The sequence below is a fragment of the Bos grunniens genome, chromosome X, assembly GCF_055505025.1.
Source record: "Bos grunniens cultivar Pamir isolate PY7600 chromosome X, Bosgru_T2T1.0, whole genome shotgun sequence".
Classification (NCBI taxonomy): domain Eukaryota; kingdom Metazoa; phylum Chordata; class Mammalia; order Artiodactyla; family Bovidae; genus Bos; species Bos grunniens.
The window spans coordinates 63,353,297-63,377,602 of NC_141194.1; the positions used below are offsets into that span (position 1 = coordinate 63,353,297).

The window sequence follows — 24,306 nt, forward strand, 5'->3', positions numbered from 1 at the left end:
AAATGGAAATCAAAAGAAAGCTCGAGCAGCAATACTCATATCAGATAAAATAGAATTTAAAATAAAGACTGTTACAAGAGACAAAGAAGGGCACTACATAATGATGAAGGGATCAATCCAAGAAGATATAACAATTATATGTGTACCCAACACAGGAGCACCTCAATACAGAAGGCAAATGTTACCAAATATTAAAGGGGAAATCAACAGTAACAAAGTAATAGTGAGGGCCTTTAACACCCAACTCACACCAATGGACAGATCATCCAGACAGAAAATTAATAAAGAAACAAAAGCTTTAAATGATACATTGGACCAATGGGACCTAACTGATATCTTGATACATAAAGGGCATTTCATCCAAAAACAGTAGACTGTACTTTTTCTCAAGTGCACATGGAACGTTCTCCAGGATAGATCACATCTGAGTCACAAATCAAGCCTTGGTAAATTTTAAAGAACAGATATCATTTCAAGCATCTTTTCTGACCATAATGCTATAAGATTAGATATCAACTACAGGGGAAAAAATATAAAAACACAAACACATAGAGGATAAATAATACACTTATGAATCACCAAGAGGTCACCAAAGAATTTAAAGAGGAGCTCAGAAAATACCTAGAAGCAAATGACAATGAAAAACAACAACTCAAAACCAATGCGATGCAGTAAAGGCAGTGCTATGAGGAAGTCTATGGCAACACAATCCTACCTCAAGACACCAGAGAAACATCAAATAAATGACTTAACCCTAAACCTGAAGTAACTAGAAAAAGAACAAAAATAATCCAAAGTCAGTAGAAAGAAAGAAATGATAAAGATCAGAGCAGAAATAAAAGAAATGAAGGAGACAGTAGCAAAGACTGATAAATCTAAAAGCTGGTTTGAGACAGCACAAGAGACACAGATGTATAGAACAGCCTGTTGGACTCTGTGGGAGAGGGAGAGGGTGGAATGATTTGGGGGAATGGCACTGAAACATGTATAATATCATATATGAAACGAATCACCAGTCCAGGTTCGATGCAGGATACAGGATGCTTGGGGCTGGTGCACTGGGATGACCCAGAGGGATGGTATGGGGAGGGAGGTGGGAGAGGGGTTCAGGATGGGGAACATGTGTACACTCGTGATGGATTCATGTTGATGTATGGCAAAACCAATACAATATTGTAAAGTAATTAACCTCCAATTAAAATAAGTAAATTTATATTAAAAAAGCTGGTTCTTTGAAAAGATAAACAAAATTGATAAACCATTAGATAAACTCATGAAGAAAAAAGGAGAAGACTCAGATCAATAAAATTAGAAATGAAAAACAAATTACAACAGACAATGCAGATATACAAAGGATCACAAGAGACTACTACAAGCAACTCTATGCCAATAAAACACACAACCTCTAAGAAATGGACAAATTCTTAGAAAAATATAACCTTGCAAAACTGAATCGGGAAGAAATAGAAAAAATGAAGTGACCAACTAGAAGCATGGAAATCAAAACTGTAATAAAAAAATCTCCCCACAAAAAGCCAAGAATCATATGGTTTCACAGGTAAATTCTACCAAAAGTTTAGAGAAGAGCTAATACCTATTGTCCTCAAACTCTTCCAGAAAATTACACAGGAAGGAAAACTCCCAAACTCATTCTACAAAGCCCCCATCATACTGATACCAAAACCAGACAAGGGACAAAGTTGCCACAAAGAAAGAAAATCACAGGCCAATATCAATGATGAACATATATGAAAAAATCCTCAACACAATTCTAGCAAATAGAATCCAACAACACATTAAAAGGACCATACATCATGATCAAGTGGGCTTTATCCCTGTGATGCAAGGATTCTTCAGTATATGCAAATCAATCAATGCTATATACCATATTAACAAACTGAGAGATAAAAAACAATCATCTAGAGAAAGCTATTCCACAAAATTCAACACTCATTTATAATAAAAACTCTCGAGAAAGTAGGCATAGAAGGAACATACCTCAACATATTAAAGGCCACATATGACAAACCCATAGCAAACATTATTTTCAATGGTGCAAAAATGAAAGCATTTCCTCTAAAATTAGAAACAAGAAAAGGGTGCCCACTCTTGCCACTATTATTCAACACAGTTTTGGAAGTCCTAGCCACAGCAGTCGGAGAAGAAAAAGAAAGAAAAGGAATGCATATTGGAATAAAAGATACACAGACATCCCTTGCATTCCTATACACTAACAATGAAAAATCAGAAAGAGAAATTAAGGAAACAATCCCATTCACTACTTCAAAAAAAAAAAAAAAAGAATAAAATATCTAGGAATAAACTTATGTAAAGAGACAAAAGACCTGTATGCAGAAATCTGTAAGACACTGATGAAAGAAATCAAAGATGACACAGAGATATATCATGTTCTTAGATTGGGATTGGAAGAATCAACATTGTGAAAACGACTAAACTACTCAAAGCAATCTACAGATTCAGTGCAATCCCTAACAAACTACCAATGGTATTTTTCACAGAACTAGAACAAGAAATTTCATAATTTGCATGGAAACAGAAAAGACCTCGAATAGCCAAAGCAATCTTAAGAAAGAAAAACTGAGCTGGAGGAATCAACCTTCCTGACTTCAGACTTTATACAAAGCTACAGTCATCAAGACAATATGGTACTGGCACAAAAACAGAAATACAGATCAATGGAACAAGACATAAAGCCCAGAGATAAACCCACGCACATATGGGCACCTTATGTTTGACCAAGGATGCAAGGATATACAATGGAGAAAAGACAGCCTATTCAACAGTGGTGCTGGAAAAGCCGAACAGCTATATGTAAAAGAATGAATCTAGAACACCTCCTAACACCACACACAAAAATAAACTCAAAATGGATTAAAGACTTAAATGTAAGGCCAGAAACTATAAAGCTCCTAACAGGAAAACATAGACAGTACACTCCTTGACATAAATCACAGCAAATTCTCTATGATTCACATCCTAGAGTAATGGAAATAAAAATGAAAATAAACAAATGGGACCTAATTAAACTTAAAAGCTTTTGCACAACAAAGGAAACTACAAATGAGGTGAAAAGACAAACCTCAGAATGGGAGAAAATAATTACAAATGAGATATCTGACAAAGCATTCATCTCTAAAATATACAAGGAGCTCATGAAGTTCAATACCAGAAAAACAAACAACTCAAACAAAAAGTGGGCAGAAGATCTAAACAGACATTTCTCCAAAGAAGACATACTGATGGCTAATAAATACACGAAAAGATGCTCAACACTGCTCATTATTAGAGAAATGCAAATCAAAACTGCAATGAGGTGTCACCTCACACCAATCAGAATGATCATCATCAAAAAAATCTATAAACAATAAATGCTGGAGAAGATGTAGAGAAAAGGGAACTCTCTTGTATTGTTGGTGAGAATGTAAATTGATACAGCGACTATGGAGAACAGTATGGATATTCCTTAAAGTACTAGGAATAAAACTACCATATAACCCAACAATCTCAATACTGGGCATATACCCTGAGGAAACCATAACAGAAAAAGACACAAGCACCCAAATATTCACTGCAGTACTATCTACAATAGCTAAGACAATGGACATAGATATCCACTGATTGATGAATGGATAAAGAAGTTTGGGTATCTATATATAATGGAATATTTCTCAGCCACAAAAAGGAAAACATTTGAGTCAGTCCTAATGAGGTGGATGAACTTAGAGCCTATTATACAGAGTGAAGTAACTCAAAAAGAGAAAGATAAATACAGTATATTAATGCATATATATGGAATCTAGGGCTTCCCTGGTGGCTTGAATAGTAAAGAATCTGCCTGCAGGGGACCTGGGTTCAGTCACTGGGTCGAGAAGATCCCCTGGAGAAGGGAAAGGCAACCCACTCCAGTATTCTTGCCTGAAGAATTAATTCCATGGACAGAGGAGCCTGAAGGGCTACAGTCCATGGGGTCACAAAGAGTCAGACATGACTAAGTAACTAACACTTTCACTTTCACATGGAATCTAGAAAGACGGCATTGATGAACCCACTTGCAGGGCAGCAGTGGAGATGCAGACATAGAGAACAGACTTGTAGACACAGTGGGGGAAAAGAGAGTGGGATGAATTGAGAGAATAGCACTGAAACATATATTACCATATGTAAAACAGATAACCAATGGGAATTTGCTGTATAATTCAGGAAGCTCAAATTCAGTGCTCTGTAACAATGTAGAAGGGTTGGATGGGGTGGGAGGGAGGTTCAAGAGGGTGGAGAAATACATATGCCTATGGTTGATTCATGCTGATGTTAGAAACCAACACAATATTGTAAATTAAGTATCTTCCAATTAAAAATTAATAAATTTTTAAAATTCACACCTCTTCTAAATTGGCTGATGATTATACTGGGTAAAATATTTAATCCTCTGTCCAGATTCAGTAGTGTAATCCACAGAAAACAAAAAAGTAACAGCATTTATTAGAATCCTATGTTCTCCATGGAACTCCATAATTAAAGAAAAATGGTCTTAAAAGCAATAATAAAAAATTAATAGACTTGAAAATACATCTTCTAAGAAATATGAAAAGAAAACTTTGGGATAATTTAAACAAGAAGAGAAAGTTCTAAAAATTAATGCCTCACATACCTGAAGAAATTTTTCTATGATAAACACTAGATTATAAGTCAACATACCTGGGATCTGGTATTTAATTATATCTCTAATAAAAATTTTCTTAGTTCAGCAAATGCTTATTATATATCCATTACACGCCAGGCACCCCAAAGAAGCTCACACTATTATAACTGAAAGACATCTAAATAAATAGTTGATGAGTAATACATACAAATACTGTGGAAGCAAACAAGAACTGAATCAAGATGGAGGATTGAGTATACACTATAGCCACACCCTCTATTACAAATCCCTAGAAATGATATGTATATATACTATATACTATGATATACTAGAAACAATATATAATATCATATATATATATATTATGATACAGATCATATATATCATATAATTTCTAGGAATTTACATATTTTTATAGAAATAATATTAATATATGCATATTTTTATATTAATAATAGTCCTGAAAAAAGAGTATTTTTAGTTGATTGGAAATTATGAAGAACCTCTGAAAAATAGCAAATTGACTGAGGCAAAAACCTACATGCTAAAATGCACAAAAATGCAAAATATGGAAATATTCTAGATGTGAACAGGAGGAGTATCAGGCAGTAGGCTTCACTCCCAAAAGACTTTCCCCTCCTCCTCAGAAAGGAACAGTGAGTATGATCACTTAGACTAGAAAAAAGTAGAGTTCCAAATGGCTGACAACACAAGTCAATGCAAAATCTCTGCTCCTAATTCTCGATCAGTTATTGGACTCGGGTTACAGTAAATAGTGTGACACGCTATTCACAGAAAACTATCAAGGACTCTCAAACCAAATATAAGCAAGAATCACCAAATTTTTGAGGGAAACCAGTAATATGAAAGGACAACCCACTACTCAACAAACAGAATACCTGAGGAAATAGAATTAGGACAGCTAACAGATGGAAACAAAGAGATACATCATTATTATCCACAGAATTAAATAGCAGTCACAATCAATAAAATGCTTTTAGTTATCATTCTTTAAAATCAATAAAGCCAAAAATGCAAACATTAGATGTAACTGAAGTTGGAAGGTTAATGATGAGGAAACGGAGAGAGAATGATAAAGGTACTAATATCCTCACAGAGTTGAACGTAAAGATATACTCTCTGGGACTTCCCTGGTGGTCCAGTGGTTGGGCATCTGCCTGCCAATGAAGGGTACGCAGGTTTGGTCCCTGGCCTGAGAAGATCCCACATGCCATGGGGCAACTGGGCCAGGCACCATAACGACTGAGCCCGCTTGCCCAGAGCCTGTGCTCCACATAAGAGAAGCCACAGCAATGAGAAGCCCATGCCCAGCAAAGAGGAGTAGCACCCCCACTCACCAGAACTAGATAAAGCCTGCATGTAGCATTAAAGACCCAGCACAGTCCAAAAATATAATTAACTTAAAAAACATATACTCTCCAAAACTGATGGAGTAAGAAATAAATACTTAAATATATAAAAATAAATAAATTTGAATTTAAATAATAATCATTAACATAAATAAAAAAGAGTATAATATAACTAATAAAAACTGAAAGGCAGAGTCAGGGAGGCAATATGTAATATGAGATAAATCTTCACATATCTGTGAAACATGGTATATGTAGTATTTCTGTATAAGAAACAGACAATATATGAAGCTGATGAATCAAGAATTAATTATTGTACGCTGAGCTGTATCGCCCCCCTCCCCATCCAAAAATTTATTTGAAGCCCTAGGTCCCGGTACCTCAGAATGTGACTGTATTTGAAGGTAGGTCCTATAACAAAATAAATTTAAAATGAAACCATTAAGGTGTGCCCTAATCCAATCTGACTGGTATCCTTATAAGAAATCTGGATACACAAAGGGACACCAGGGATGTGCACACACAGAGGGCACAGCCAAAAAGCAGCCATCTGCAATCCAAAAAGAGGCCTCAGAAGAAAACAAACTTTCCAACACCCTGATCTTAAACTTTTTAAGATTTTAGATTTTAGATCGTGATTTTTGACAGAACTGTGAGAAAATAAATTCCCACTGTTTAGACCACCCACTCCATAGTATTTTCTAACGGCATCCTAGCAAACTAATACAGTGATACAAGCATATGATTAAGATATATGGATGTAAACATGACAAATAAAAACAAAAATGGTTATGAGTAACAGCCTTAAAAACAGGAAAAGATACACGCACAAGGCATTTCATTGCAGCACTCAAATGTCCATCAAAGAGGGCAGGTTGAATATAAAGTACATGCACCAATTGAATAATACCATGTAGCTAAAAAAATAAAGAATATGTCTGTATACTGCTATGGAGTGATCTCTAGGATATAATGTTAAGTTGGGTAAAAAAAAAAAAAAGGAAGGACCTACCCTACAGTACATGGAAATCTGCTCAATGTTATGTGGCAGCCTGGATGGGAGGGGAGTTTGGGGGAAAATGGACATGTATATGTATGGCTGGAAAAAAGTTAAATAAATAAAAAATACACCTAAAGCCAGACATCCTGGAGTGAGAAGTCCAAGTGTGCCTTAGGAAGCATTACTATGAACAAAGCTAGTGGAATTCCAGCTGAGCTATTTCAAATCCTAAAAGATGATGTTGTGAAAGTGCTGCACTCAATGTGCCAGCAAATTTGGAAAATTCAGCAGTGGTCACAGGACTGGAAAAGGTCAGTTTTCATTCTAATCCCAAATCAGGGCAATGTAAAAGAATGTTCAAACTACTGTACAATTGCACGCATTTCACATGCTAGCAAGGAAATGCTCAAAATACTTAAAAGTTAGGATTCAACAGTATGTGAACTGAGAACTTCCAGATGGTAGAAGCTGGATTTAGAAAAGGCAGAGGAACCAGAGATCAAATTGCCAACACCCACTGGATCGCAGTAAAAAGCAAGAGAATTTCAGAAAAACTTCTGCTTCATCGACTATGCTAAAGCCTTTGACTGTGTGGATCACAACAAACTGTGGAAAATTCTTCAAGAAATGGAAATACCAGACTCCCTTACCTGCCTCCTGAGAAACCTGTATGCAGGTCAAGAAGTAACAGAACTGGACATGGAACAATGGACTGGTACAAAATTGGGAAAGGAATACATCAAGGCTATATACTGTCACCCTGCTTATTTAACTTATATTCAGAGTCCATCATGTGAAATGCTGGGCTGGATGAAGCTCAAGTCAGAATCAAGATTTCTGGGAGAAATATCAATAAGTTCAGATATGCAGATGACACCACCCCTATGGCAAAAAATGAAGAGGAACTCTTGAAGAGCCTCTTGATGAAGGTGAAAGAGCAGAGTGAAAAAGCTAGCTTAAAACTCAACATTAAAAAACTAACATCATGGCATCCAGTCCCATCACTTCATGGCAAATAGATGGGAAAACAATGGAAACAGAGACAGACTTTATTTTCTTGGGCTCCAAAACCTGCAGATGGTGATTGCAGCCATGAAATTCGACGACATGTGCTCCTTGGAAGAAAAGCTATGACCAACCTAGACAGCTTATTAACAAGCAGAGACATTACTTTGCTGACAAAGGTCCATATAGTCAAAGCTATAGTTTTTCCAGTAGTCATGCAGAGGTATCAGAGTTGGACCATAAAGAAGGCTGAGCACCAAAAAACTGATGCTTTCAAACTGTGGTGTTGGAGAAGACTCTTGAGAGTCCCTTGGACTGCAAGGAGATCCAACCAGTCAATCCTAAAGGAAATCAGTCCTGAATAATCATTGGAAGGACTGATGCTAAAGCTGGAGCTCCAATACTTTGGCCATCTAGTGAGAAGAGCTCACTCACTGGAGAAGACCCTGATGCAGGAGAAGGGGATGACAGAGGATGAGATGGCTGGATGGCATCACTGACTTAATGGACATGAGTTTGAGTAAATTCCGGGAGACAGTTAAGGACAGGGAAGCCTGGCATGCTGCAGTCCATGGGGTCTCAAAGAGTCGGTCATGACTGAGCGATTAAACAACAACAAATCATAAGCATGCACACTCAGTCATGTCCAACTCTGTGTGATCCTACAGACTACAACCCACCAAGTTCTTCTGTCCATGGGATTCTCCAGGCAAGAATACAGTAATCAAAGTTAACTGTAGTGACCTCAGAATAAAGTGAACTATTATTTTCCAAAAAATGGTGGAGAAAAGTATACATACGGAATGTTACCAACTATCTAAGAGCCTTGGGGCAGGTTCCTAGATAAACAGGTATTCTCAGATAAATAGGTAAGAATAATCTTATAAGTATTCTTAGATAAACAGTTAAGATATTCTTAGATAAATAGATATGAATACCTATTTGCTTATATGTTAAAACAAGAAGAAAGAAAGTGGAAGTGAAGTTGCTCAGTTGTGTCCAACTCTTTGCGACCCCATGGACTGTAGCCTACAACACTCCTCCATCCATGGGATTTTCCAGGCAAGAGTACTGGAGTGGGTTGCCATTTCCTTCTCCAAAGGATCTTCCCAACCCAGGGATCGAACCTGGGTCTCCCGCATTGTAGGCAGATGCTTTACCATCTGAGCCACCAGGGAAGACTTTAAAACCAAAAGGAAAGACAAATATTCTATGCTATCACTTACACGAAAAAATCTAAAAGATAAAACAAAGAAATACATATAACAAAACAGAAACAAGCTCACAGATACAGAGAAGAAACTAGTGGTTACCAGCGGTGAACGGGAAGAAGGGACAAGAAAGGGGTTGGGGATAAAGAGATACAAACTACTGTGTATAAAATAAATAAGCAACACAGATATATTGTACAGCAAAGGGCCATATAGCCATTACTTTATAATAACTTTAAATGGAGTATGCTGCTGCTGTCGCTTCAGTCGTGTCCGACTCTGTGCGACCCAATAGACGTAAGCCCACCAGGCTCCCCCATCCCTGGGATTCTCCAGGCAAGAACACTGGAGTGGGTTGCCATTTCCTACTCCAAGGCATGAAAGTGGAAAGTGAAAAGTGAGAGTGAAATCGCTCAGTCGTTTCCAAGCGACCCCATGGACTGCAGCCCACCAGGCTCCTCCGTCCATGGGATTTTCCAGGCAAGAGTACTGGAGTGGGGTGCCATTGCCTTCTCCAAAATGGAGTATAATCTATAAAAATACTGAATCACTATGCTGTACACATGAAACTAATACTATAAATAATGCTTCAGTAAAATACATGTGTACATACAGGCATACATACATGTGTTTATGAAAAATGTTTGTATACATATTTATATACATATACACATACATACATACATGTCTATCAAAGGATTTGTTAGATACCATCACCAACTCAATGGACATGACATGAATCTGAGCAAACTCAGATCCATATGAAGGACAGGGAAGCCTAGTGTGCTGCAGTCCATGAGTCACAAGGAGATGACTTAGCAACTTAACAACTACAATCAAAAGGATAAACAATAAATAAACAAAATAGTTATCTACAGGGGAAGGGAGGGAATAGCGTGTAAAAGAGAGAGATAGAAGCTAGACTTATCCGAAGATAGTTCCTTTAGTAGATCTGACTTAACTTCAGAACCATGTCAATATTTTACATAATTATAAAACATTAAATCAAAATGAGTAAGAGGGAAGCAATCACAAAAATCAAAAGCAAATAGAAGCAAATAAATCTAACTGTATCAAGTTGACAGCATAATCATAGAGAAAGGAATTTTTGACATAATTTTAAAATAATATTTTAATAATACTGAAACAATATTTTGACTGTACATTCCTAGTGGGATATACCTTTAAGAACAAAACTGCAAAAAAATTCCTAACCATTTTTAGAAATCATTCTTTGTAATAATATTGATATTGGTATATTCTGAAACTGTTATAAAAATAATTTTTAGGATAAAAGAGGTTATTCATTATATTAATGTTTAGCACCAAGATTTTTAGAACCAAGAGACACAAATATAAAATCCAGAAACTAAGTTTAAAAAAAAAAAGAAGCTAAGTAAAATACTATAATCCTAAATAGCAACTGGAAATATCAGTATGAACTCATTATGTACTTTCTTTTTAAAAAAATGTACTTCATAGCTCTGTCAACTTAAAAGGTCTAGAAACAATGCCAATGCAATAGCAATGAGCACCTGTAACATCCAGACTCTTATTTCTAAATAACACTCTCCACTAAAAGGAAACAGGGCTCCTTAGAGGAATGGCTGATTCCAGGTCTAGAGCAAGAACTATACAAGACAAACCTGGATAACTTGTCATATCAGAAACCAAATAAAACTATTAAAAACTGCTGAGTTCATGCCAAAAGACTCAGAACCACTTAAAGAAGCTCCTACTAGCCAAAAGTAGGACACTGTGCTTCAGTAATAATAATAACTACAAAGGATTGACAGTCACTAAGTATGTTAAAACCCATGAATTCACAATGTTAAAAAAAAATACTTAGCCATTATTAAAGGATGTTAGAGAACCAACTCATTATTCTGAAAACTGTTAAATAAAGGGGAAGAGTCATGACTTTCTCAGACAAAGTATACTTCAGAGTGACCAAATCATTTATGAAAGCTTCTCTCTATTCCAGTTAATAAACAAAGAAGGAATACAGAGGTAGAATATGCAAATCTCCACAGAAATAATGGATCTAGGGATAACAATCATCAAAGGGCACTACACAACAGAAGAGAAACAACAAACATTACTAACTCCTGACGGAAGCACACCATGCCGCTGATGAATTCTTCCTGACAAAAATGAACCTGAATCAGATCAAGCTTCTAAATCTAACTACTAGTTTTCTGGAAAAACAGAGGACAAAGTACTAATATTAAACAATACACTAACAATGTAGTTATCAGAATGCAGAATTTAGAATATATTAACAAAGTACAAGGTGCAAATTTAATGCTGATTCTAAAAACCAACTGGAAAGAAGCAGGATGGATGAGAATAAGTGTGAGTAGTTGCAGGGAGGGAAGACTGGATATTTTATGATTTTAGAAAAATCCTTATTAAATTTAATTGGGTATAATAATAGGTAGGGGTTTTTTTGGAATAAAAATCTTGTCTTTAAGAAACATGTACTGAAATATTTATGGGCAAAATAATATTTTTTTGGATATGTTTCAAAATAATCCATGGGATTGCTTAGGAGAGATATAGAACAAACAAGAGTGGTGGTGAGTTGATGATTACTCTAGCTGAGTGATGAGTAAATAGGGGAATCATACTGTATCTTCTACTTTGTGTGTACATTTGAGCTTTTCAATAAAATACTGTTTTAAAATACTGGGAAAAATATTTTCCATTAAAAACATACTTGCTCATAGGGAGCAAGACAGAGGTAGAAAGGGATGGAGTAGAAAACTATTACTTTTGACTACTTTCATTACTTTTCATAAATCCTAAATTATAAGTTCAACATTTAGTCCACTGAATCACTGTACTAACAACTACAGTACTACTGAGACCTCTAATGGTAACAGATATAATTATTATGAAAGTAACATTGATAGCATGAAAAGACAAAAACATACGACACTGGAAGATGAGACTCCCAGGTCAGCAGGTGTCCAATACACTACTGGGGAAGAGCAGAGAAATAGCTCCAGAAAAGAATGAAGAGGCTGGGCCAAAGCAGAAATGATGCTCAGTTGTGGATGTGTCTGGTGCTGAAAGTAGGGTTCGATGCTATGGAGAACAATATTGCACAGGAACCTGGAATGTTAGATCCACGAATCAAGGTAAATTGGACATGGTCAAGCAGGAGATGGCAACAGTTAGCACTGTCATTTTAGGAATCAGTGAACTAAAATGGATGGGAATGGGAGAATTTAATTCAGATGACTGTTATACCTACTACTGTGGGCAAGAATCCCTTAGAACGAATGGAGTAGCCCTCATAGTCAACAAAAGAGCCCAAAACGCAGTGCTTGGGGAGCAATCTCAAAAACGACAGAATGATCTCTGTTTGTTTCCAAGGCAAATCATTCAGTATCACAAAAATCCAAGTCTATGCCCAAATCACTAAATGCCAAAGAAGCTGAAGTTGAATGGTTCTATGAAGACCTACAACACCTTCTAGAATACCCAAAAAAGATGTCCTTTTCATCATAGGGGACTGGAAGGCAAAGTAAGAAGTCAAGAGATAACTGGAGTAACAGGAAAGTATGTCCTTGGAGTACAAAATGAAGCAGAGCAAAGGACAACAGAGTTTTGCCAAGAGAATGCACTGGTTATAGCAAACACCCTCTTCCAACAACACAAGAGAAGACTCTACACATGGACATCACCAGATGTCAATACCGAAATCAGACTGATTATATTCTTTTCAGCCAAAGATGGAGAAGCTCTATACAGTCAGCAAAAACAAGACCGGGAGCTGACTATGGCACAGATCATGAACTCATCATTGCCAAATTCAGACTTAAATTGAAGAAAGTAGGGAAAACCACTAGGCCATTCAGGTATGACCTAAATCAAATCCCTTACAATTATACAGTGGAAGTGAGAAATAGATTCAAGGGATTAGATCTGACAGACAGAGTGCCTGAAGAATTGTGGACGGAGGTCTGTTAACACTGTACAAGAGGTGGTGACCAAAATCATCCCCAAGAAAAAGAAATGCAAGAAGGCAAAGTGGTTGTGTGAGGGGGCCTTACAAATAGCTGAGAAGAGAAGGGAAAGGCAAAGGAGAAAGGGAAAGATATACCTAACTGAATGCAGAGTTCCAGAGAACAGCAAGGAGAGAAAAGAAAGCCTTCTTGAGTGAACAAGCCAAAGAAGAAGAGGAAAACTAGAAATCTCTTCAAAAAAATTAGATACCAAGGGAACATTTCATGCAAAGATAAACACAATAAAAGAGGGAAATGGTAAGGACCTAGCAGAAGTAGAAGAGATTAAGAAGAGGTGTAAAGAATTAACAGAAAAACTACACAAAAAAGGTCTTATTGACCTGGATAAGCACAATGGTGTGTGTGGCCACTGACCTAGAGGCCAGACATCTTGGAGTGTGAAATCAAGTGGGCCTTAGGAAGCATTACTATGAAGAAAGCTAGTGGACGTGATGGAATTCCAGCTGAGCTATTTCAAACCTAAAAGATGATGCTGCACTCAGTATGTCAGAAAATTTGGAAAACTCAGCAGAGGCCACAGGACTGAAAAAGGTCAGTTTTCGTTCCAATCCCAAAGAAAGGTAATACCAAAGAATGTTCAAACTACCATACAATTGTCCTCATTTCACATGGTAGCAAGGTAATACTCAAAATCCTTCAAGCTAGGCTTCAGCAGTACATGAACCAAAAAATTCCAGATGTTCAAGCTGGATTTAGAAAAGGCAGAGGAACCAGAGATCAAATTGCCAACATCTGCTTGATCATACAGAAAGCAAGGGAATTCCAGAAAAACACCTACTTCTGCTTCACTTACTACACTAAAGCTTTTGACTGTGTGGATCACAAGCAGCTATGGAAAATTCTTAAAGAGATGGGAATACCAGATCACCTTACCTGTCTCATGAGAAACCTGTATGCAGGTCAAGAAGCAACAGTCAGAACTGGACATGGAACAAAGGACTGGTTGAAAATTAGGAAAGGAGTACATCAAGGCTGTATATTGTCACCCAGCTTATTTAACTTATATGCAGAGTACAACATGTGAAATGCTGGGCTGTATGAATCACAAACTGGAATCAAGACTGCTGGGAGAAATACCAACAATCTCAGATATGCAGATAATACCACTATAATGGCAGAAAGCAAAGAGGAACTGAAGAGGCCCTTGATGAAGGTGAAAGAGGAGAGTGAAAAGTCTGGCTTAAAGCTCAGCATCAAAAGCTAAGATCATCGCATCCAGTCCCATCACTTTATGGCAATCAAATGGGGGAAAAGTAGAAATGGTGGCAGATTTTTTTTTTCTTGGGTTAAACGATCACTGTGGAAGGTGATTGCAGCCATGAAATTAAGATGGTTGCTCCTTTGGAGAAAAGCTATGACAAACCTAGACAGCGTATTTAAAAGTAGAGACATCTCTCTGCCAACAAAGGTCCATCTGTATAGTCAAAGCAACAAAGGTCCATCTGTATAGTCAAAGCTATGGTTTTTCCAGTAGTCATGTACAGATGTGAGGGATGGACCATAAAGAAGGCTGAGCACTGAAGAACTGATGCTTTTCAAGTGTGATGCTAGAGAATACTCTTAAGAATCCCTTAGACAGCAAGGAAATCAAACCAGTCAATCCTAAAGGAAATCAACCCTGAATATTCACTGGAATGACTGATGCTGAAGCTGAAGCTCCAATATTTTGGCCACCTGATGCAAAGAACCAACTCACTGGAAAAGCCCTGATGTTGGGAAAGACAGAGGGCAGGAGAAGAACGGGGCAAGAGAGGATGAAATGCTTGGATGGCATTACTGACAATGAACAGTTTGAGAAAACTCCAGGAGATGGTAAGGCACAGGGAAGCCTGGTTTGCTGCAGTCCATGGTGTCACAACGAGTCAAACACAACTTAGAGGCTGAATAACAACAACATTGACAGAATTAAAGGATATAACACCCCTTCCACGTTTACACTAAATTCAACCATCTTCACAGGAAAATTCAACCATTTTCATAGGAGTAATGACTATCTCACTGCATGTGCCCTCTCCTGATTTAATTAGGACTTACCAGAATTTGTCTATGAATAGCTTCTTCTGAAGCATCTGGGTGTTCACACATGCGAATCAACTTACAAGCAACATGCCGCACTGCAAAACAGTAATTCAGTAATTAAGACACCCATAAACACAAAACATTCATTCTCCTTTTATATATACCTATAAAGAGAAAAGAGGAGTGAAGTAAAATCATATTTGTTGTTAAAAATAGGACTTTTAAAGGCCTTTTTAAAAAATCAATTACCGAAAGTAGATGACCTGAAAATTACCAAATGAATAATTTGCTTAAGTCAAACAGATATTTTCAAATTTTAATTTCTACAGGTCTTAAATCCCAAAGACTCATATGATGCTCTTGTATGCACCATGCCAGCAGGAAAATTCTAAGTAGAATTGGAATCTAAAGCTATTCAACATCTGACAAAATTTCTGAATATCAGAATATTTTAAGATTATTCTCCTAAAATGCGAAACTTCCTAAATACATTATTTTCTTCAGATGAGGTAAAGTTCTTGAAGCATAACTTAGAAAATACAGATATCTTCGTTGTACAGTTAATTTACCCTGAAAATAGAAAAGCTTGAATAACTGTAACCTTTTTGTGTGGTTTCTTTCATCATAAAACATACCCAGATTTTTAAAGATAACTCCACATATAACTGAACTAATTGCCTTGATATTTTCAAAACTCTGCAGCCATTCTATGTTAATATCATTTTAATTAATATTCCAATAAAAAGTGATTTGCCCAGCTTAAATTACAGGGTAATTGAAGTAATCAAATTTTTATTAACCATCACAAAAAGGAAAATTTATTCATTCCCTCAACAAATTTAATTTGTTTCTGGAAAAAAACTTACAGTAAAATAATTTCTAAACATATATTTACTTTGTCTTGCATTTCCAGTTTTGAAAATGTTTTTTTTTCCAAAGTTTACTAATTTTTCAGTATTCTCAATGACCCTGATCTCTCTATTCCTTCCCCACTACCTTCAAATATATCTATTTCCCTTCTTTGAAAAAATTCAACTAACCCCACTGTGCTTCAAGCTTCCATCCCATTTCACCTCTTCCTCTCATTGCCCAACTTTTTTTTTTAATTATTTGGCTGCATCAGGTCTTAATTGCAGCACTTAGGGTCTTCTGGTTAAGGCATGTGGTCTCTCTAGTTGTGGTGCAGGCTTGTGGGATCTTAGTTCCCAGATCAGGGATCAAACCCGTGTCCCCTGCATTGCAAGGTAGTTCTTAACAAGGACCACCAGGAAAAGTCTCAAAATTTCATGATCTGAATGACCCACTATCTCAATTTTATTACTGCTCCCTCTTTTCCCTAATGTCCTGCCATCTGTTAGGCTTCATTATCATTTTACTAAAGCTGCACTCACAAAGATCAGCTTCCCTGACTTCACAGCAACATTTCCCAATGATCATAACCTTTTTGAAAAATACCACTTCCTTCACCTCACTCTATCCTAGTTCAGCATGAAGCAGTGTCCCTCTGTGGGAACTGTCTTAGTCTAAGAACTTTGCTCCAGGCCTACGTTCTTGATCCAGGTGTGTATAACTATCACCATTAAGCCTTATGACCAAAGGCAGCTGAGGCTAAGACAGAACACTATTTCAGTATAAAGATGTTTTCTTTGATGTTGTTGTTCTATCCTCATCTTTTCATCAGCCTGTTCTTGGCCCTCTATACTATAAATATCCTGGTTAGGTGCTTGTTGACAGACTTTACACAAAACAAAGATTTTTTCTCACATCTCTAACTTTACACAAAACATAGATTTGCATCTGCTGGCACTTGTGAATTCTTTATTTGTCCTGTTTATTTAGCTTTAATCCATTCCTTTCTAAATCTTCAAGAATAATGTGCCTTGTATTTTCATTCTGGAGTCTTACCTTGTCCCTTTTACCTACTGCCTGCCATAACATGGTTTGACAACCCTATAAAGGAGTATGTACTCAATAAGTGGGTGTGCTTATTTAACTTTTATGCAGAGTCCATCATGTGAAATGCTGGGCTGGATGAAGCACAAGCTGGAATCAAGACTGCTGAGAGAAATATCAATAACCTCAGATATGCAGATGACACCACCCTTATGGCAGAAAGTGAAGAGGAACTAAAGAGCCTCTTGATGAAAGTGAAAGAGGAGAGTGAAAAAGCTCGCTTAAAACTCAACATTCAAAAAACTAAGATCATGGCATCCAGTCCCATCACTCCATGGCAAACAGATGGAGAAACAATGGAAACAGGGACAGACTTTATTTTCTTGGGCTCCAAAATCACTGCAGATGGTGACTGCAGCCATGAAATCAAAAGACACTTGCTCCTTGGAAAAAAACCTATGACAAACCTAGACAGCGTATTAAAAGGCAGAGGTATTATTTTGCTGACAAATGTCCATCTAGTCAAAGCTATAGTTTTTCCAGGAGTCATGTATGGATGTGAGTGTTGGACTATAAAGAAAGCTAAGCACCAAAGAATCAATGCTTTTGAACTGCGGTGTTGGAGAAGACTCTTGAGAGTCCCTTGGACTGCAAGGAGATCAAAACAGTCAGTCTTAAAGGAAATCAGTCCTGAATATTCATTGGAAGGACTGATGCTAAAGCTGGAGCTCCAATACTTTGGCCACCTGATGTGAAGAATTGACTCATTGGAAAAGACCATGATGCTGGGCAAGACTGAAGGTGGGAGGAGAAGAGGACAACAGAGGATGAGATGGTTGGATGGCATCATTGACTTAATGAATATGAGTATGAGTGAGTCCTGGGAGTTGATGATGGACAGGGAAGCCTGGTATGCTCAGTCCATGGGGTCGCAAAGAGTCAGACACAACTGAGTGACTGAACTGAAGTGGATAGTGAGTCTCCTCTAGAATATTTTGACTATTCCTTTTATGTCTCCTATCCTTGCTCTTTTACTTCTTTTACTTAACTGGAAGAATTAAGGTTAAAATCTCACTACTCTATTCTCTCAACACCATTGGTTCTTAAAATTTGCTGTGCATGAAAATTCCTAAGAATTTTTTTCAAATTATAGACATGCCCAGAATTCCTCCTAAACCCCAAAATCAAAACCTCCAATGATGGGGCCTCGGCATCTGTATTTGAAAAAGGCTCCACAAAGGACTCTCATTTATACAAATATTTAAGAACCACTGTTCTTTCTTTTCTCCCTCTGAGAATTCAACAACTTGTGTGGCTTCAATAATCACCTCCATGTGAATAACTATCAAATCTATAGGCAGCCCAACCTTTCACACAAGCTCCAGTCTCACATCTCTAACTTTACTGTCACCTCAAATACAACAGGTCTAAAACTAAAGTTTACAAGTCATTCCTCTACTTCTCGCTTTCCCATTTCTGTCCATTGTTCCATAATCCTTCCCAAGAATACAAAATTATAGTGCATAAATCTTGAATGACTTTTTTGATCACATAACATAATCCAGGCACATTGAATTTGTTTTTGAGACAAAATATCTTCCAACCAATCAATGTATTTTGGAAATAAAATTTTTTTAAACCAGATGCTTCCTGCACTACATCCTGTATTCCACTGTATCTTAAAAATACTGTACACATAACAAGCACCCAAATATCTAAGAACTGCAGAGTCAGTACATTAGGAAAGGTCCTAGGGCTACAGCTCCCATTTCATCTACCAAATCCCCACTACTGGGCAAGAAGTGAAAAACAGCCAGAGCAGTGTCCCTTGATACGCAGAATGGGAGGAGTTTAGAATTAACCCATTTTAACATCACACAATTCATCTATGCAGTAGGTTTCTCCCACAGATGAATTTCCAACTCTTCCCTCCTCACAACTCCAGGATCTAAGCCCTCTAGGAGCAATGATATCAACATTTATCTGAGAGTTAAAGAGATAGAACTGTTCTCTAAACATTTTAATAGAAGAGTAGGCTAATAAGTAAGTATATTATTGACTATACTAACCACTAAGTACCCAATACGTACACTGAGGTTGTATACAGTTTGGTTTATATTCATACAGATAAATATTTAGTATTAAATTCTATTTGTTGCATACAGACAAAATTCATTTCTCTGCAAGGCAAAGCACTCCAGAGATTCACCTTTTGACAGGTTGCCTCAACATAATCTTTATAATGAAGCAATATACTTTCCATAAATGCATTAACTGTCACTATCCTTGTTGGAAATCAGTAACTGTCAGCACACTAGATCCTGCCCATTTAGCTAAAGTGCTCATACTCTGCCAGACAGTGGATCACATTTAATACACCAAAGCAGATGAATATGGTTTGGGGTTTTTTTTTAGTTGTTGTTATTCTTGTTTGCTTTATAATTTTCCTCAGTAACTCAGTCCAATGTTTATCAACTCACCTCATAAAGAAACTATTCTTTACAGATTTTTTATTCAATCTAAATTCCTCACACAGCAACATTTTTCATTATTTTCTTAATGGAGAAGAGAACCTACTATTTGATGGTTCTTCAGAATCCAGATGATTCTAATCATCTCTTCTCCAGAGAAACAAACCACGTCCTTTGACACTTCTTCAAGTTCTCATTTTCCCCACCTCATTTTTAATCATCTTTTTTGTTCACCACCAGACTATTTCTTCAGTGAAGCTTTTAAATTACAATGAAAAAGAGCTAACCTCTGAAAAATGATAAAACCAAGGCAGGGTTTGCTCGAGAAACTACAGTCTAAGGATTGTTTTGTTTAATTTTCTTTCAACAAATATGCATTTAAGAACTGATAAAAATATTTAAATTACAGGAACACAATCTGATGTACAATAAGAATATTCCTCATAGTATGAGTTACTAAATATATACGTACCTTTAGCTTTCTGTTCTTCATTTATCACCAAACCTATATTATTGGTAATTATCCAGTTCCACAGGTTTACTGCCATTTCTTCAATCTGTGCAACAGAAACATTTTCTTAGTTAAAACACTGTCTGCCTCCTATGATATTTTATTTCTTGCATGTTTCACATTTATGTGACTATTGTGGGTTATTTACACATCTGTTGGGAGCAGCATTAGGCATTACTGACAAAATGGAGGCATGGCCCCAACCCCCTCTCCTCATCCCGCAGGCACAGTCCTGGGATGAAGGAGTTAGGTCTTGTGATTCTGACTTGTTCTTTCCTTTCTTCAGTTGGCTGGTAAGAATGTTAAGGTGCTTACTGTTTTTGAGAGAAGCATGAGAAAGCACAAAGACTTCTGCAGTTGTGCCCAGAAAATAATCTATAAAGTAACCACTGACATTTGTTCAAGGATCTTTACAAAGAATGTTCCAGGATGAGCACATAGGCGGCAGCTTGAGGCCATGGGAAGGATTGTTATCTGAGACCTGTTTGTGAGGGAAATATTTATGGCAAAAGAAGTTTGCTGGGTTTAGGAGTAATTAAGAATAGTTAAAAGCTAAAAGTTTAAGGAATGTTGTAGTGTTAGCATATTTTACTATAGCTTACAGAGATTAGGAATTTTAAAGATATAAATAGCTAGAAGCCTTTTTAGGAGATGGTGATCTTAAGATGCTAGAGGCAAACAGGATTTAGAAAGATAAGAAATAAACTGAGGAATGTAGCATGAGTTACAACATAATCACAAGTTAAGTATAGGACACATAAGAGGAAGTAGATAATAGTAAAGCCATTCTGAGAGAATTGCTGAAGCAGGAACTCTGTTTGTAGGGCAACAATGATTTCTGGAGACAATAAATCTGGGTGTGGTGGGGGGACTAAAAATGTCAAACCTCTGACCTAATGCTTTTGTCAAAGTATAAAAGAAAACCTGAAGCTTAAAATAAACATGTAGCCCCGCACCTTGAGTCAGAGGCTACATCATTGTCCACCGACACCGCTCACCCCTTCAGGCTGATTCCCTGGCTGCTGGAGCTGGACTCCGGCACATGTCCTCCATAACCTAGTCTTTTTACTTTTTCTCCCAAAAACTTAACATCAGAGTAATTATATCACTGTCCTATCAACACAACTTGTTCATTCCTATCTGTGTACCTTTATTCATACAAACCAGTCAGTCCTAAAGGAAATCAACCCTGAATATTCACTGGAAGGACTGTTGCTGACATGGAAGCTCCAATACTTGGGCCACCTGGTGTGAAGAGCCAACTCATTGGAAAAGACCCTGATGCTGGGAAAGATTGAGGGCAGGAGGAGAAGGGGGCAACAAAGGACAAGATGGTTAGATGGCACCACTGACTCATTGGACATGAGTTTGAGCAACCTTCAGGAGATAGTGAAGGACAGGGGAGCCTGGCATGCTGCAGTCCATGGGGCTGCAAAGAGGACACAACTTAGTGACTAAACAACAAGAAATTCATAGTTGGCTTCACCAGATATACCTCCTCCCCTTATCTTTATGTAATTCAAATTCAAATTCAACCTCACCAAGAACATACATGCAATTTTCAACAACTACTACATTCTTCATTATCTTTCTCTTCTTTGAATTCCTGTATTCACTAAGTTTCACATAATTGAACAATTAATTATGCTACTTTGTATTATTTATCTTTTGTTTTTGTTGTTACTCTTATTTCCCAACTAGGCTTCTTGATATCAAAGATCATACCTTACTCAATTTATGTAGCACTCACATTACCTACCAAAGTGCTAAGTAAAGAATACATATTCAAATAATAAGATTTATTTTACTATGTCCTGTTCTAGGAACAAGGGGAGCAAAGATTTTGGCAGCTTCTTTTGGGGTTTATCTTTCTATCAGGTCAACCAGATGAAAAAATGAATCAATCTCATAGCATCAAAAGAATAAAATTTGCAATAAGTTGGCTTCTGGCAAGAGATCTCTAGAGGCAATAGTTGATCCTGGGTGGTACTACTGCCTGAGACCAATATACCATAGCTCTGGCCTAAATCTCCCAGTGTGCTATAGCGACGACAATACAAGTTATATACCTACCATTCTTATCATAAACATATTGATAGCAAATGACTAAAAGGAATAATAACTGGAAAAAAAATTTAAACTCAGTTTGTGTACAATAATGGTACACAATTGTATTTTAGTTTATTCGTTTATTTTCTCCAGTGCCACTTTTTCCCCCTATGGTTTCAAATTTCCCTGACGAGCTCTGCTTTAAACAGATTATTTATTTGGCATGGCCATCATTTCACTAACTATTCTGCAGCTAATTGTCATGCTTACCTCCATCTCTCTCACATAGTATCCCCATCCCACAACTGACCTAATGATGACTTTCGCATGAAGTATTATTTGATATGTTTCATCAAAAGCACATGGAGTTAATATTTGACTCAAAATTTCCCAGAAAAACAAATGGTATTTAGAGGGAAATATTAACATCCAGAATAAAGCAACTTAAAGAAGTTGCCTTTTTTGATATTTTAGAAAGCAATTTAACAATATGTAAAAAGAGCCAAAAATGTTCTTATCTTTTGACACAGTTAATTGTTTTACTGAAATAATCTAAAATATGGAGGGGATAATCTCTGCACTTAATAGTGTTCCTCATATCATTATTTACAATAGTGAAAAATTAAGAACAATATAAGCACTCAGTAATAAAGAAATATATAGATAAATTACAATAAATCTACTAGATGGAATGTTATTCAGTCATTTAAGACAGTGATCATGGACCTCCCTGGTGGCCCAGTGGTTAAGACTCCACCTGCCAACACAGGGGACATAGGTTCAATTCTTGGTCCAGGAAGATTCTACATTTCTCAGGACAACTAAGCCTGCATGCCACAACTACTAAAGTCCACACGCCCTAGAGTCACAAAACAATAAATACTGTTATGATTCCACTTATATGAGGTACCAAGAGTAGTCAAACTTATGGAGATAGAAAGCAGAATGGTGGTTGACAGAGTCTGGGGAAAAGGAAAATGAAGTAGTTGTTTAACAGGTATAGAATTTCAGTTTTTCAAGATGAAAAGAGTTCAGGAGTTGGTTGCACAATGATGTGAATGTACTTGATACTACTGAATTTTACATTTTAAAATAGTTAAGATGGTAAATTTTATGTTATGTATACTTTACCACAATTAAAAATAAAACAAGCACAGTGAGATACTACTTTACATTCACTAGGATGGCTATAATCAAAAAGACAGATAACAATAAATTTTGCTCCTGATATGGAAAAATTGGGTCACTCATACACTGCTGTTGGGAATGTAAAATGGTACAGTCACTTTGGAAAACAATCCAGCAGTTCCTCAAAAACAAAAGAGTTACTATATGACCAGCAAATTCACTCTTAGGTATATACCTGGAAGAAATGACAGAAACCAACAAAATTTCTGTAAAGCAATTATCCTTCAATTAAAAGATAAATGTTTTAAAATATGTAAAACCTGTACATGAATGCTCATAGCAGCATTATTTTTAAGACATTCATTCTCCTCAGATTTATATATAGATTTAATATAATCCTTATTAAAATATCAAGAGCTTTTTTTCACTTGGATTAATACTTTTTTAATTAGAGAATATTACTTAACAATATTGTGATGGTTTTTGCCATACATCAACATGAACTGGCCATAGGTATATATATGTCCCCTCCCTCTAGAACCCTCCTCCCACCTCCCTCCCCATCCCACCCCTCTAAGGTATCACAGAGCACCAGCTTTGGGTTCTCTGTGTAATACATCCAACTCCCACTGGCTATCTATTTTACATATACTAGCATATATGTTGGAGAAGGCAATGGCAACCCACTCCAGTACTCTTGCCTGGAAAATCCCATGGATGGAGGAGCCTGGTGGGCTGCAGTCCATGGGGTCGCTGGGAGTTGGACACGACTGAGCGACTTCACTTTCACTTTTCACTTTCATGCATTGGAGAAGGAAATGGCAACCCACTCCAGTGTTCTTGCCTGGAGAATCCCAGGGACGGGACAGCCTGGTGGGCTGCCATCTCTGGGGTCGCACAGAGTCGGACACGACTGAAGCGACTTAGCAGCAGGAGCAGCAGCAGCGTATATGCT

The 24,306-nt window shown here is 37.0% G+C and overlaps 1 protein-coding gene across 1 annotated transcript in view; it reads right to left on the minus strand.

Moving 5' to 3' along the window:
- Positions 1 to 24,306, minus strand: part of TEX11 (testis expressed 11) — a 210,130-nt gene that overhangs the window by 158,855 nt on the left and 26,969 nt on the right. Inside the window, exons 5-6 of the mRNA XM_086389929.1 lie at positions 20,136 to 20,220; positions 15,315 to 15,394 (exon numbers count right to left, since the gene is read on the minus strand). Of these exons, the coding sequence (XP_086246055.1) occupies positions 15,315 to 15,394; positions 20,136 to 20,220 (165 nt within the window). The remainder of the gene's footprint in view (positions 1 to 15,314; positions 15,395 to 20,135; positions 20,221 to 24,306) is intronic.